This window comes from Halichondria panicea, chromosome 14 (assembly GCF_963675165.1).
Source record: "Halichondria panicea chromosome 14, odHalPani1.1, whole genome shotgun sequence".
In the NCBI taxonomy this organism is placed as follows: domain Eukaryota; kingdom Metazoa; phylum Porifera; class Demospongiae; order Suberitida; family Halichondriidae; genus Halichondria; species Halichondria panicea.
Genome location: NC_087390.1, coordinates 5,470,381 through 5,484,693, shown reverse-complemented (window position 1 = coordinate 5,484,693; position 14,313 = coordinate 5,470,381). Strand labels below are relative to the sequence as shown.

The following is a 14,313-nucleotide window of genomic DNA, read 5'->3' as shown; positions in this document are numbered from 1 at the left end:
ATGCTTTCATCACTCAGGAAATGGACTGTATATCTTAGATCTACCAAAAAACAGCTGGCATGTGTGTGCTAGTGTGTATGCATTCATACCTTAGTCTATATGTACCACAATGCTTTCATCACTCAGGAAATGGACTGTATATCTCAGATCTACCAAAAAACAGCTGGCATGTGTGTGCTAGTGTGCATGCATGCATACCATGGCCCAGTGCTGTAGATGATGGTTGCATATACTAGATAGCTTTTAGGAATAGTGCCATGATCAGAGTTGTACGTGTCTATATCCTTGTCTTGAAGTTCATATTCAGTATCGTACACAAACTTTCAATATTCCTCTATATGTACTCCTGATATAAGGGAGTACATGTTTGTTCTTTGCCCCCTGCACCCTCCTCTCAGCTAGTCACTGTACGCTGGCATGGTGTCACTATGTGCATAAGGAGACAGAGTTCACCATTTCCTTCCACATGCACCCACTATGCAGACTGGTACATGCATGTATAAGTATGCATGTGTTTGTACCTGTGTTGGTAAGCAACTATAATGGTGACCATGCACTCGAGACAGTTTTCACTGTATTGAGTGGAAATGAAATGTTATATATTGCTGAATATATAATGTACATACACAGACCAATTAACCTATACAGGCTACACTCGTATACATGCATGTATATCTCCTTGCATGCACATTAATTTTCCTTATTAGATTGCCTTATAACACTTAAATAGTATATACAGTGGTGTGACCAGAGTGTGGGTGAGTCAGTCATCAGTCTCTCCAGTCAGGGAGGGGACTACGATGTCAATAAGGTGAGGGCCCACCTAGCCTCGATTCAAGGCCAATAAAAATATTTTAATCGGCCTTGAATCGAGGCTATAGGGCCCACCATAACAGTGATAAGGGAAACCACTTGTTTACTATATAGAGTACATATCCGTTAGGGTTTATGTGAATAGATCCTAGAGTCTTTACACCACAAAAAAATGAATATGATTAGTAACGTTCTAATTTGTCTCCCAAAAACAAGATGAAAGGTACTATTATTGATTGTGGTTTCTTGTGTACCTTGTGGGGTGGTTTCCAAGGTGGATATCTGTGTATGCATGTGTGTATTGCTGTGAACCTCATGCAGCTACAATGACTTTATGTATTCCTCCAGCTGGACCCTTGTGTATGTAACTCCCCTCTGCATGGTACTTATCCAAACTTGTTTACTGCAGAGTACACAATCTACCCACTGGCTAGCAATTACATGCAGGGTGTATGAGAATAGGCACCAAGGTCTACACCACAGAAATGTAGAGTGAAAGGGAGTATTAATAAGTGTGGTGTCGTGTGTGTACCGTGTGAATGGATATCGAAGGTGGATATTTGTGTGTGCATGCATGCATGTGTGTATTGCTGTGACCTCATGCAGCTACAATGACTTTATGTATTCCTCCAGCTGGACCCTTGTGTATGTACATGCATGTATACATGTACTGCATGTATGAATGAATGTACTCGATCTGGTACAACCCAACACACACCTATAGATCAACTACTGCATGCACAATATACATACATATACAGTGAACACTATATAGTCTGCGCCATTATCAGATTCCTATCCTCGTCTTCTTACGACGGTATATCAAATCGCCAGTGTTCTTAAATATACGTACTCTGATAAGGTCGTGTGATGAGTACAAGTTTGTTTTCCCCCCCCACCCCCTCAGTCACTGTACGCTGGTGTTGTGTTGCTGTGTGAGGAGACAGAGTTCACCATCACCTTCTGTACACTCACCATGCAAACATCACATGACAGCAACCGTAGGTATAGCAATAAAAATGTAAAGATTTGGAGGTTAATACCCAGACTGTCTCATAATGATATACGTATACCTTCTATACACATGCCCGTGCATAGGCCGTCAAGAACACTCTATACATAATTGTAGGTTGTATGTAATTTTTAGCATGCATTTGTAGCAAATATTTTTACAGCACTGTGGAATAATTATGTCATAATTGCATGCATTTTTATCGCCATCCTAACCTTAACCCTAACCTTGCAGATACTACAGGTTCTCTCTTATAGTTATACGGCCACAGGTATTGTATAGAGCCCAAAATAATGCACCTCAGTTCTGTGGAGCTGGCTTTGACTTGAAGACAACCATCAAGTATCTACAAAACCTAACGGACTTCACTATTACAGTAATCACCCTATATACATGTCGAAAGTGAAACTCACATCATTGTGATAGTACGTGACGTAGTTTACAAGTTATTATGAGACGGTAGTTGTCTATAATACTGTACATTGTAACAACACTATTATAATTACAAAGATCATAACTACGTATACGATGAGAAAGTGTTCAGGCACTACATTAGTTTACTGAAGACTAATTATAAGGCCATATGTCTAATGATGTGAACTCGTGTGCTATTGTGTTCCAAACTGAACTTGTATTATTGATGAATTCTATGCGACCACTCTTTCGTATTTCATTCATCAAGATCGATCCATATTCAATTGGCTCACATTCTGCAGGGAGGCTAAGTGTCGCAAGAGTCTTGTTGTCATCTTGTAGTGCACTGATCAGTCTTAGAGCTCCCACATGACCGATTTGTTCGTTGTGTGAAAGATAAAGTATTTGTAATGAAGTGTTCACAGTAAGCATTGAAGCCAGAGCAGCAGCTCCATTCACATTGATGAGATTTCGGCGAAGATCTAATCCGAAGAGAGTTCGATTCTCCTCCAGTCCAGTGGATAATAATTCAGCTCCTTCACCATCGATTGAACAACTATCCATCCCTAACGTTTTCAAAGATAAATTTGCAGAAAGAGCAACAGAAAGCATTTCTAATAATTCTATTGAAAGATGGTTGAAAGAAATATCCAAATGAGTAAGAATCTTTGAAAATGCAACAGTACTAATCAGCAAATTAAGGGATTCAGTTTCAATGCTGTTTTGTGGAAGATACAATGTAAGCTCAGGTGAACCAGAGCGAGAACTCATGTATTTGCATAATCCAGCCATACCAGAGGATGAGATGACAGTACTTCCTATTCCTATGTAAACAAGATTAGGGTGAGAAGCTAACAGACTTTCCATTATCAAGCTCAAATCACAAGATACTTGAAAAGTCTTATTCCAAAAAGAAAATTGTTTCAAGTTCATTAACCGGCCGTCACTTAAGATGTCTCCAACTACAGATTCAACAGGTTCACAAGATCTAATTACAAGGCTGTACATGTCTGAAAAGAGACGATTGGGAAGAGAAAAGAACAATTCAAGGTTATTCTGAGAAGCATCAATAATGTTTAGTTGTCTTATGTGCCCCTTGTAAACCTCGTCGGAGATGGGAAAGAGTGATGAGAAGTTTCGCAGACTGATTTTTAAATCCCAATGACAGGTGCTGGAGCAAAGACAATACGATAATGCATGTAGGTCAAGTGATGTACTTGTTAAGCTAGGATAATAATAGACGGTCTTAATTCCTAAGAACTTGCATACATCCTTGGGGGATTGTGTTTCATACAACAAGTGCAAGTGAAATGTGGACAAATCTTGAATTTCTGACTCTGGCAGTTTAATACAATGCAGAACGCTGCTGTTCAATCCAACCAGAAATGTAATCAGCATTGAAAATTGTGGATCTTTGCTGTGAACTTCCAAAAACAGCTCCTGCACTTGGGACGGCTGTTTAGAGAGATGGTAAGCTGCTAGAAACTCTTGGATTGTGAAATGGAGGAAGCTGTGGGATACAGTGGTACTAGTGTTTGTGGTAAGTTCAGTTGAGGACTGCATGAGACCAAGGAAATCAAAACACTCGTACAAAGCTGCTTCTGAATCAGTGAACGTGACTTGAACAGTCAGCTTGGTGAAGCTCATGAAAGCTAGTAGGCAAAGCTGAAGGAAATGTGTTTGTACTGGTTCTGGTAAGCTTGAAACACTGATAATCTTTAGAGTATCAAACTCAGGAACTGACTTGATATAGCGGAGTAAGAGACCCTCAACAAGAGCTGTGTAGAGCTGGGTCAAGGTGCTAGGGATAGCTTGCTGAGAACGACGAAATTGCTTGTAGATCTGAACAACAAAGGCAGCATTCAGTGGGATGTGCATGATGGACTCCAGCTGAGGGTGGGAGCGGAGGTAGTCTAAAAACTCTGTCTTTTCCTCCTCAGTGAAAGCATATGAAATGTACCTCAATATGTCATTTCTTGTGAAGCCCAATATTTCCACCTGTCGAGAAATCTGATCCCCGCATTTTTCCTCTAGTGTCTGCACAGCCCAGGGTCTACTGGTTACTATGATGGTAACTAAGGGAAGGGATTCACCTTGAAGCAAGTTAGAAAGAGGCATGCCATCAGCTAAACAAGAAGCAGGAAGCTCGTCTATTCCTTCCATTAGAAGGAGAATGCCTTGTCCACCACTAGAAATGGCTGCTTTCGCTACTTCATTTGAAAAGTCTGCATCTTCTGAGAAGAAGAGATTGTTGAGTTTGGTTGCTTCTCTCACTCTTGTATCACGCATGCGCAACAAAACAACCAGATCATACTGCTGATAGATTTTCCCTTTAGCCCACTTTCTACAAAACTTCCATGCAAAAGTTGACTTGCCTATTCCTGGGACTCCTTGAACGATTACAGCTTTTGGCAGTGAACCGTCTTTTTCAGTTAAAATGTCTTCCATTGAAATGGGATCCATTCTATTGTTTTGCATGTACTCATCAATCGACTCGGACCTATTTAGCTTACACAATGCTAAATGTGAGCGATCATTTTCAATTTCAATAGTAGCTAGCTTGATTATCTTCTTACAGGGAGCAGGAGGCCATTTTCCTTTAACCGGGAGCTTTGACCGAATGTACACTGTTTTCAAGTATGCTGCATACTTTCCAATAGCTGGTGTGGGTGCAGCTGCCACCACGGTTGAAGAGTAAGCAGAAATCTTACCTGTTAGATCAAAGTTTCAATGTAAAACACTAGGTAATTAAACGTATGTACTTTCCATGCATGCATACACCCACAAATTGGTTGCATCCATATACCGGCGATACTGGCGACAATTTTTATAATAAAATGGTTGCCCTTTATCATTCAATAGTCAATTTATTGGCAATACTTAATTACTGCCATTGTTTGTCAATCACACAGTTACATGCAACGAGCATGGGGACCTGATTGTCAAGAATTGAGCCGATGTATATAGTGTGTATTAGTCAAGATTTGAACACAATGGCGAAAAGTTGTTTCTAGTAATTTAGCCTTTACAAAAACGAAGAATTGTCCTGAACTGCAAAAGCGAACTGCCGTACCACCCTAGAACTGACGTAGTCTCAGTTGAATTGACATAGCTTATAGCCTCAGTTGAAAAATTACCTAGAACCTATACTATATGTCACTGTGTGTACCTCAGGGCCACCGTATAATTTGAATGCACATTCCATATTCACTAGCAGTCACAGTGCATAATGAATTCATAATTATACATATGCACACACAGAGGTCAGGAAACGCCCGACACATTCTTACAGTGAACAACAGCATTATGAATAAGAGTTCTGGTTCCTTTAGTAAAAGAATCCCTAAGTACATTGTATAAGCTATATAAGGTTACATGTATAAATTGTATCTGATTACAATACGTGCATACAGGAATTGAATAATGAATGTAGCTATAGTTACATGCATGTAATGCTGCTGCACATGCACTCCCTCACACATTCCTTTTGAAACTAAATCCTCAAACACTCTTGCCAAATAAAGAAATCATGCATAATTAACAATGTCATGGTTTGTAGTTGAGCAATTTTGGTATGTATTTCCACCTTTTTGCCGGTGAAGTAACCAAATCCAACTTCAGTTGCAACTACGATGCTCGTTGCACACCTTAATTTTACTGACTTTAGCTAAACTATTCACTGAGCGATCACATGAATTGAATATTCACATTTAGCACACATAATAAAAAGGTCAGGAAACGCCCCGCCAATTTTTGTCTGAACAACAGCAGTTTAAATAGCAAAATAATCCCTGCACAATTGTAAGCTACATCTGATCTAGTACCTATTCACTTACCAAAAGACGATGCAATGAGACTGGCAAAGTCAGCATACACCAGCTCCGTTCTGAAGACATCCAAGGCACTCTCAAACTTGTCCGGATGTACGTCCAGGTGAGCCATCACAGCTAGCATCAACTTGGACACCCTGAGAGCTCTCGAGGTGGACACATTTCCAACCATTTCCAGTGTTTCCCGGGAAATTATCTGTCGACAGAAAAATCGAGCTCCCAACACAGGCAGATCTGCTTCTTGGATGGAGTCCACCAGTTTGTCATAGTGCTCACGAAAAGCCTTGGCTGCTGACGTCTTGAAGTCTTGAGTAGCCATTTGATGTAGCTATATATGCCTATGGATCTAGTTAGATCTAGTTAGATTATGGATTTAGTTAGATTAAGTTTTGTAATACAGAAATGACTGAAGAAGAAAGTTTTGATTATAAAGCCTTACAACAAGCTAAGTAAGTTGTCTTGTTCTTTCTGACCACAGATCTTATAACTGTATTTCCTGCATCACACCCACGCATTGACTATTTGTTAGCTAAATTGTTGATCATGGAGAGTGTGTCATCAGGTGATCAGTAGATCAATGACTAGATCTATTAATTAAATAAACCACACTAATTAATGTGCTCTCTTAGTAGGAGGTCTGTCAGTTGGAGTTTGAGAGTTAATTCGATTGCGAATTTCGAGTTTTCGCATAAATTGCCATTGAAAGATCTAAACTAGCATGCAAAGAGTTGAACATGCATTAGTCTCATGAATCAGCCGCACCTTCAGGTCGCTGCAAGCTAGAGCACTACATAGAGTGTACGCTGACAAGACTAGACATTCCCTTACTCACAGGACAACTCGTAGTCATGACAATCTGTCAGAGCTACAAGAGAAAGACAGAGGAGAGCGTCTGAGCACTTTAGTATAAAGGTCACAAAATGTTATACCATCATCATAAACAAGAAGATTGTACAACGCATGCGAATGTCAACCGCAAATGCTTGCAAGAAGCATTTATAATTATGAGCAAAGTATAGTAGCTTTATATATAATTATGAAGTTTTGGTTGCCTTGCTCCAAGAATGTTGCTATATAAAAACGATAAGCGATGCATGCACAGCTAGACTAGCTGCCTATAGTGCTGCGCAGTCAACTCGATCCTAGCTTCAACAGTAGCCATAGTTAGGATGACAATAAAATTATAGCGCTCTATAACTCTATAAATGCGTTTCACAATCACTGCGTAGATTTTATAGAACGCATGCTCTTTTTGTCATTCTTTATTTCCTATAATTGTGTTAATCCTAGATCTGATTGATCAGGTTGGAGTTCCGACCTAGTCCCCAAATATCGTACTAATGTGCTCAGACGGTTTCTCGCCTAGGAAGGGCAGCTGAATTAATTATAAGCACATCTACGACCTGTCCTGATGAAGATGAGTCAACCATTTCACTGGCTGAATAGAATGGTTCAATGACACTAAGCTCTCACTTGTTCATATTAACGGCATCTTCCTCGATCGCGGCAGTTCAAGAAGGAGAAGGCGAGTAAAGAGAAGGCGGTCACTCATTTATCGCTCGTGGGTAAAGGAGGCAGTAACTCTTTACTTTATTGCCATATTTAGTGGCAGCATAGGATGACGGCAAGTGGAGGCGGGTGACCCCTATCGGCCATAATATATTTTACATGTGGGAAAATATGCAGCGCTGCAAGCGGTATCAGCGCAGATTGACGTCATTTCCAGTGTACGTACCGTACCTCATTCATGGCTAAGTTATTGTTTGAAGTTGGCTGCTATGACATTGAAAAATGCCATTCAAATGCCCTACACTTCTTCACAGATGCAAGCTGGTCTCTTTATAACTCCACAACCCCCACTCCATACCCTTATAAGGCTTATTTGTTACCTACGGTTTGGGAATCATAATAATTTCCAACCCTTATTGACTCATAGCAACGATTAAACCGATTATTTTTTGTCGTCTTCGAAGATTACCTATACAAGTTGCGTAGCCGCCCAAGCTTCACATAGGTGCGGGCGAGTTGCCAACAACCTTAGAGCATACACTCCCCCAGATAAAGATAGGTAATTAGTTGATGAAGTGTGGCCAAGCAGCCAAGGATGATGTGGCCAAGCAGATGACGTGACCAAATAGATGACGTTGCCGAGCAGCCATTAAGCAGTCATTCACATGCAGGCTTTAAAAGAACTGTTCTAACATGCAGCAGTGAGAGAGTGGCCTCACAGTTTACCAAACCCCCTTTTTTCCTGAGGGATATTAAAATAGATTGCTATGAATTCCAAGTGCCTATAGTTCGCTCAAACATTGTGTCCACACATGCACACACCAATCTTGCTGCGCACTGCGCAAGCACGAGGTAATAAGGATAGATCAAGACTATTAACTATTGTTACAATGATGACTAAAACAGAAAAATGAATCCCATAAATAATCACGCAAAAATGGTAAATACCAGAATATCAATGATAAATGCTACATTATATGAAAACTTTATTCATAAGGCCATATGTCTGATCATGTAAACTCGTGTGCTATTGTGTTCCATACTGTACTTGTATTATTGATGAATTCTATGCGACCACTCTTTTGTATTTTATCCATTAAGATCGATCCATATTCAATTGGCTCACACATTCTGCAGGGAGGCTAAGTGTTGCAAGAGTCTTATTGTCATCTTGTAGTGCACTGATCAGTCTTAGAGCTCCCACAAGACCAATTTGTTCGTTGTGTGAAAGGTAAAGTATTTGTAATGAAGTGTTCACAGTAAGCATTGAAGCCAGGGCAGCAGCTCCATTCACATTGATGGGATTACAGCGAAGATCCAATCCGAGGAGAGTTCGATTCTCCTCCAGTCCAGTGGATAGTAATTCAGCTCCTTCACCACCGATTAAACAATTATCCATACCTAACGTTTTCAAAGATGAATTTGCAGAAAACAGAAAGCAATTCTAATTTTTCTACTTAGAGATAGTTGAGAGAAATACCGTATAGCGGGTAATTTTCATGGGGCAAAATATTCGTGGTTTTCGTGGTTGGAGGTCTGACCACGAATATTTTACCCACGAATGAAGCGACCTTGCCTACCTTTACCTACAATCCAAGCAGCAACCACGAAAATATTACCCACGAAATGTCTCAATATTGATGAACCACGAATATTTTGTCCCCCGAAAATTACCCGCTATACGGTATCCAAATGAGTTAAGAATCTTTGAAAATGCAACAGTACTAATCAGCAAATTAAGGGACTCAATTTCAATGTTTCGTCTAAGATACAATGTAAGCTCAGGTAAGCCAGACGGAGAGCGTAAACTGATGTATTTGCATGATCCAGCCATATCAGAGGATGATATGACACTACTCCCTATTCCTATGTGAACAAGATTAGGGTGAGACGCACACAGACTTTCTATTATCAAGCTCAAATCAAAAGATACTTGAAGAGTCTTGTTCTGAAAAGAAAATTGTTTCACCGGCTGTGACTTAAGATGTGGAGCTCCAACTACAGATTCAACAGGTTCACAACATCTAAGTACAAGTACAAGTTTGAAAAGAGACGCTTGGGAAAAGAAAAAAACAATTGAAGGTTACTCCGAGAAGTATCAAAGATTTTTTATCTGCTACGTTGGCCGAGAAGGGTCACCTGCCTCCGCCTACCGCCACAATGAACCGCGTGCGGAGTTTCCGTTGACTGCGCCCGCGCCCGCTTAAATATAAACGCTCGTGGTAGGCACACAAAGCGCGCGCGGTTAAACAAAGAGCCGCCAAAGATCATGCAGTCTGCACAAGGCTAAAGGTCAATCAAATGTCCTGCAGTCTGCATTGATAGCCAAGGAATATCTTGAATCCAGATATGATTTATTGACCTTTGACCTTGTGCAGAATGATTTTAAAATTTTTTGGTGGCTCTTTGATTAACCACGCGCGTGAGCATCAGAAACAACTGCGCGCTTTATGTGCCTACCGCGAGCGTTTATATTTAAGGGCGCGCGGTCAACGGAAACTCCGCACGCGTGGTTCATTGTGGCGGTAGGCGGAGGCGGGTGACCCTTCTCGGCCACCGTAATCTGCCCCTTGTACAACTCATCTGGGATTTAAAGAGTGATGTAAAGTTTCGCAGATTTACTTTTAGAAACCAACAACACTCACTGGAGCAAAGACAATACGATAATGCATGTAGGTCAAGTGATGTACTTGTTAGGGCAGGAGAATATAATTTCACAACGGTCTTATTTCCTAAGAACTTGCATACATCCTTGGGGGATTGTGTTTCGTACAACAAGTGCAAGTGAAATGTGGACAGATCTTGAATTACTGACTCTGGCAGTTTAATACAATGCAGAACGCTGCTGTTCAATCCAACCAGAAATGTACTGAGCATGGAAAATTGTGGATCTTTGCTGTGAACTTCCAAAAACAGTTCTTGCACTTGGGACGGCTGTTTAGAGAGATGGTAAGCTGCTAGGAACTCTTGGATTGTGAAATGGAGGAAGCTGTGGTATACAGTAGTATCATGCACTATTTATGGAGAGTTCAGTTGAGGACTGCTTGAGGCAAAGGAAATCAAAACACTCGTACAAAGCTGCTTCTGAATCGGTGAATGTAACTTGAACAGTCAGCTTGGTGAAGCTCATGAAAGCTAGTATAGGCAAAGCTGAGGGAAATGTGTTTGTATACTGGTTCTGGCAAGCAATGAAACACACACGTATAGTCAATGAATGATTAACTCCACTAAATCCACTATAACTATATCTATGGTCTGTGTATAATCATACTTGGCAGGAAACTTAAATTCACAGCATGGCGATGCAGTAGAGCCCATGCATGCAAGTTTAAATGCATCTCCGCCATTTTGCCCTAGAAAGCCATTGGCCACCACTGATCCACACACACCCAAAGCTATACAACAGGGTGTGAGAAACAACTATACAGAAAGCATAGGTATACAGTGAGAGTGTTGGTGGATAACAATAGTTTATATTATGTATACATAATCAAAATGTGACAGAACACACTAATTAATTAAGCTATAAGTATACAAATTAATATGAATACTGTGTTACATTATAATTATACATAAAACTACTTATACTTAATATATTATTATATACTAATTATGCGGCCATATGTCTGATGATGTAAAATTATGTGCTATTGTGTTCAATACTGAACTTCTTTTATCGATGAATTCTATGCAACCACTCTTTCGTATATCATCCATCAAGATCGACCCGAATTCAATTGGCTCACATTCTGCAGGGAGGCTGAGTGTTACAAGAGTCTTGTTGTCATCTTGTAGTGCACTGATCAGTCTTAGAGCTCCAACATGACCGATTTGTTTGTTGTGTGAAAGGTAAAGTATTTGTAATGAAGTGTTCACAGTAAGCATTGAAGCCAGGGCAGCAGCTCCATTCACATTGATGGGATTACAGCGAAGATCCAATCCGAGGAGAGTTCGATTCTCCTCCAGTCCAGTGGATAGTAATTCAGCTCCTTCACCATCGATTGAGCATTTGACCATTCCTACGGTCTTTATAGATGAGTTAGCAGAAAGAGCAACAGAAAGCATTTCTAATACTTCTATCGAGAGATGGATGAGAGAAATATCCAAATGAGTAAGAATGTTTGAAAAGGCAACAGTACTAATCAGCAAACGAAGGGACTCGCTGTCAATACTGTTTTGTACAAGACCGAGTGTAAACTCAGGAGAGCCAGACTGAGAGCGTGAACTGATGTATTTGCATAATCCTAACATATCAGAGGATGAGATGACAGTCCTTCCTATTCCTATGTGAACAAGATTAGGGTGAGAAGAAAACAGACTTTCCGTTATCAAGCTTATATTACAGGATACTTGTAAACTCTTATTCAAAAGAGAAAATTGTTTCAAGTTAGTTAACCGGCCGTCACTTAAGATGTCTCCAACCACAGAACCAACAGGTTCACATTGTCTAATTTCAAGTCTACACAAGTCTGTGAAGAAACGCTTGGGAAGAGAAAAGAACAATTCAAGGTTACGCTCAGAAGCATCATTAAGTACCAGTCTTCTTATGTGTCCCTTGTAAGACTCATCGACATTGCAAGAGAATGATGAAAAGTTTCGCAGACTGATCTTTAAAATCCAACTACAGTTGCTGGAGCAAAGACAATACGTTAATGCATGTAGGTCAAGTGATGTACTTGTTAAGGCAGGAGAATATTTCATCGTCTTATTTCCTAAGAACTTGCATACATCCTTGGGGGATTGTGTTTCATACAACAAGTGCAAGTGAAATGTTGACAGATTTTGAATTTTTGACTCAGGTAGTTTAATACAATGCAGAACGCTGCTATTCAATCCAACCAGAAATGTGATTAACATTGAAAATTGTGGATCTTTGCTGTGAACTTCCAAAAACAGCTCCTGCACTTGGGACAGCTGTTTTGAGAGATGGTAAGCTGCTAGGAACTCCTGAATTGTGAAATGGAGGAAGCTGTGGGATACAATGGTACCACTACTTATAGAGAGTTCAGTTGAGGACTGCATGAGACCAAGGAAATCAAAACACTCGTACAAAGCTGCTTCTGAATCAGTGAACGTGACTTGAACAGTCAGCTTGGTGAAGCTCATGAAAGCTAGTAGGCAAAGCTGATGGAAATGTGTTTGTACTGGTTCCGGCAAGCTTGAAACACTGATAATCTTGAGATTATCAAATCCAGGAACGGACTTAATATAGCGGAACAAAAGACCCTCAACAAGAGCAGTGTAAAGCTGGGTCAAGGTATTAGGGATAGCTTGCTGAGAACGACGAAATTGCTTGTAGATCTGAGCAACAAAGGCGGCATTCAGTGGGATGTGCATGATGGACTCCAGCTGAGGGTGGGAGTGGAGGTAGTCTAAGAACTCTGTCTTTTCCTCCTCAGTGAAAGCATATGAAATGTACCTCAATATGTCTTCTCTTGTGAAGCCCAAGATTTCCACCTGCCGAGAAATCTGATCCCCGCATTTTTCCTCTAGTGTCTGCACAGCCCAGGGTCTACTGGTTACTATGATGGTAACTAGGGGAAGGGATTCACCTTGAAGCAAGTTAGAAAGAGGCATGCCATCAGCTAAACAAGAAGCAGGAAGCTCGTCTATTCCTTCCATTAGAAGGAGAATGCCTTTTCCACCATTAGAAACTGCTGCTTTCGCTACTTCATTTGAAAAGTCGGCATTTTCTGAGAAGAAGAGATTGCTGAGTTTGGTTGCTTCTCTCACTCTTGTATCACGCATGCGCAACAAAACAACCAGATCATACTGCTGGTAGATTTTTCCTTTGGACCACTTTCTGCAAAACTTCCATGCAAAAGTTGACTTGCCTATTCCTGGGACTCCTTGAACGATTACAACTTTTGGCAGTGAACCGTCTTTTTCAGTTAAAATGTCTTCCATTGAAATGGAATTCATGCTATTGTTTTGCATGTACTCATCAATCGACTCGGACCTATTTAGCTTACACAATGCTAAATGTGAGCGATCATTTTCAATTTCAATAGTAGCTAGCTTGATGATCTTCTTACAGGGAGCAGGAGGCCATTTTCCCTTGACGGGGAGCTTTGACCGAAAGTACACTGTTTTCAAGTACGCTGCATACTTTCCAATAGCTGATGTGGGTAGAGCTGCCATCACGGTTGAAGAGTAAGCAGAAATCTTACCTGTTAGATAAAAGTTTCATTGTAAAACACTATTAATTTTTAGGTAATTAAACTAAAGTACTTTCCATGCATGCATGCATACACTCACAAATTGGTTGCATCCATATAATTATACCGGCGATACTGGCGACAATTTTAAATATCAGTGTAATAAAATGGTTGACCTTCATCATTCAATAGTCAATTTATTGGCAATACTTAATTACTGCAATTGTTTGTCAATCACACAGTTACATGCCAACTGCCAACGAGCATGGGGAACTGATTGTCAAGAATTGAGGCCGATGTTTAGTGTATAGAGCTTTGCCTTTCCATCCTATGGGTGTGTACTATTCAAGATTCAAACACAATGGCGAAAAGTTGTTTCTAGTAATTTAGCCTTTACAAAAACAAAGAATTGTCTCGAACTGCAAAAGCGAACTGCCGTACCACCCTAGAACTGATGTAGTCTCCGTTGAATTGACATAGCTTACAGCCTCAGTTGAACAATTACCTATAGAACCTATACTATATGTCACTGTGTGTACCTCAGGGCCACTGTATAATTCCAATGCACATTCCATAT

The 14,313-nt window shown here is 40.4% G+C and overlaps 1 protein-coding gene across 5 annotated transcripts in view; it reads right to left on the bottom strand.

The window, feature by feature from the left end:
* Positions 1-99: 99 nt before the first annotated feature.
* LOC135347812 (protein NLRC3-like) overlaps positions 100-14,313 on the bottom strand; it is a 52,356-nt gene continuing 38,142 nt past the window's right edge. For 3 of the 5 annotated variants that reach the window (XM_064545876.1, XM_064545878.1, XM_064545880.1), the window contains one exon: positions 10,987-13,748. In XM_064545876.1, coding sequence (XP_064401946.1) covers positions 11,185-13,748 — 2,564 coding nt within the window. In that variant the 3' untranslated portion in view covers positions 10,987-11,184. Of the gene's footprint in view, positions 4,951-6,075; positions 6,579-10,986; positions 13,749-14,313 lie in introns of those variants that run through there. The other 2 variants (XM_064545882.1, XM_064545877.1) reach the window with 2 other exon arrangements.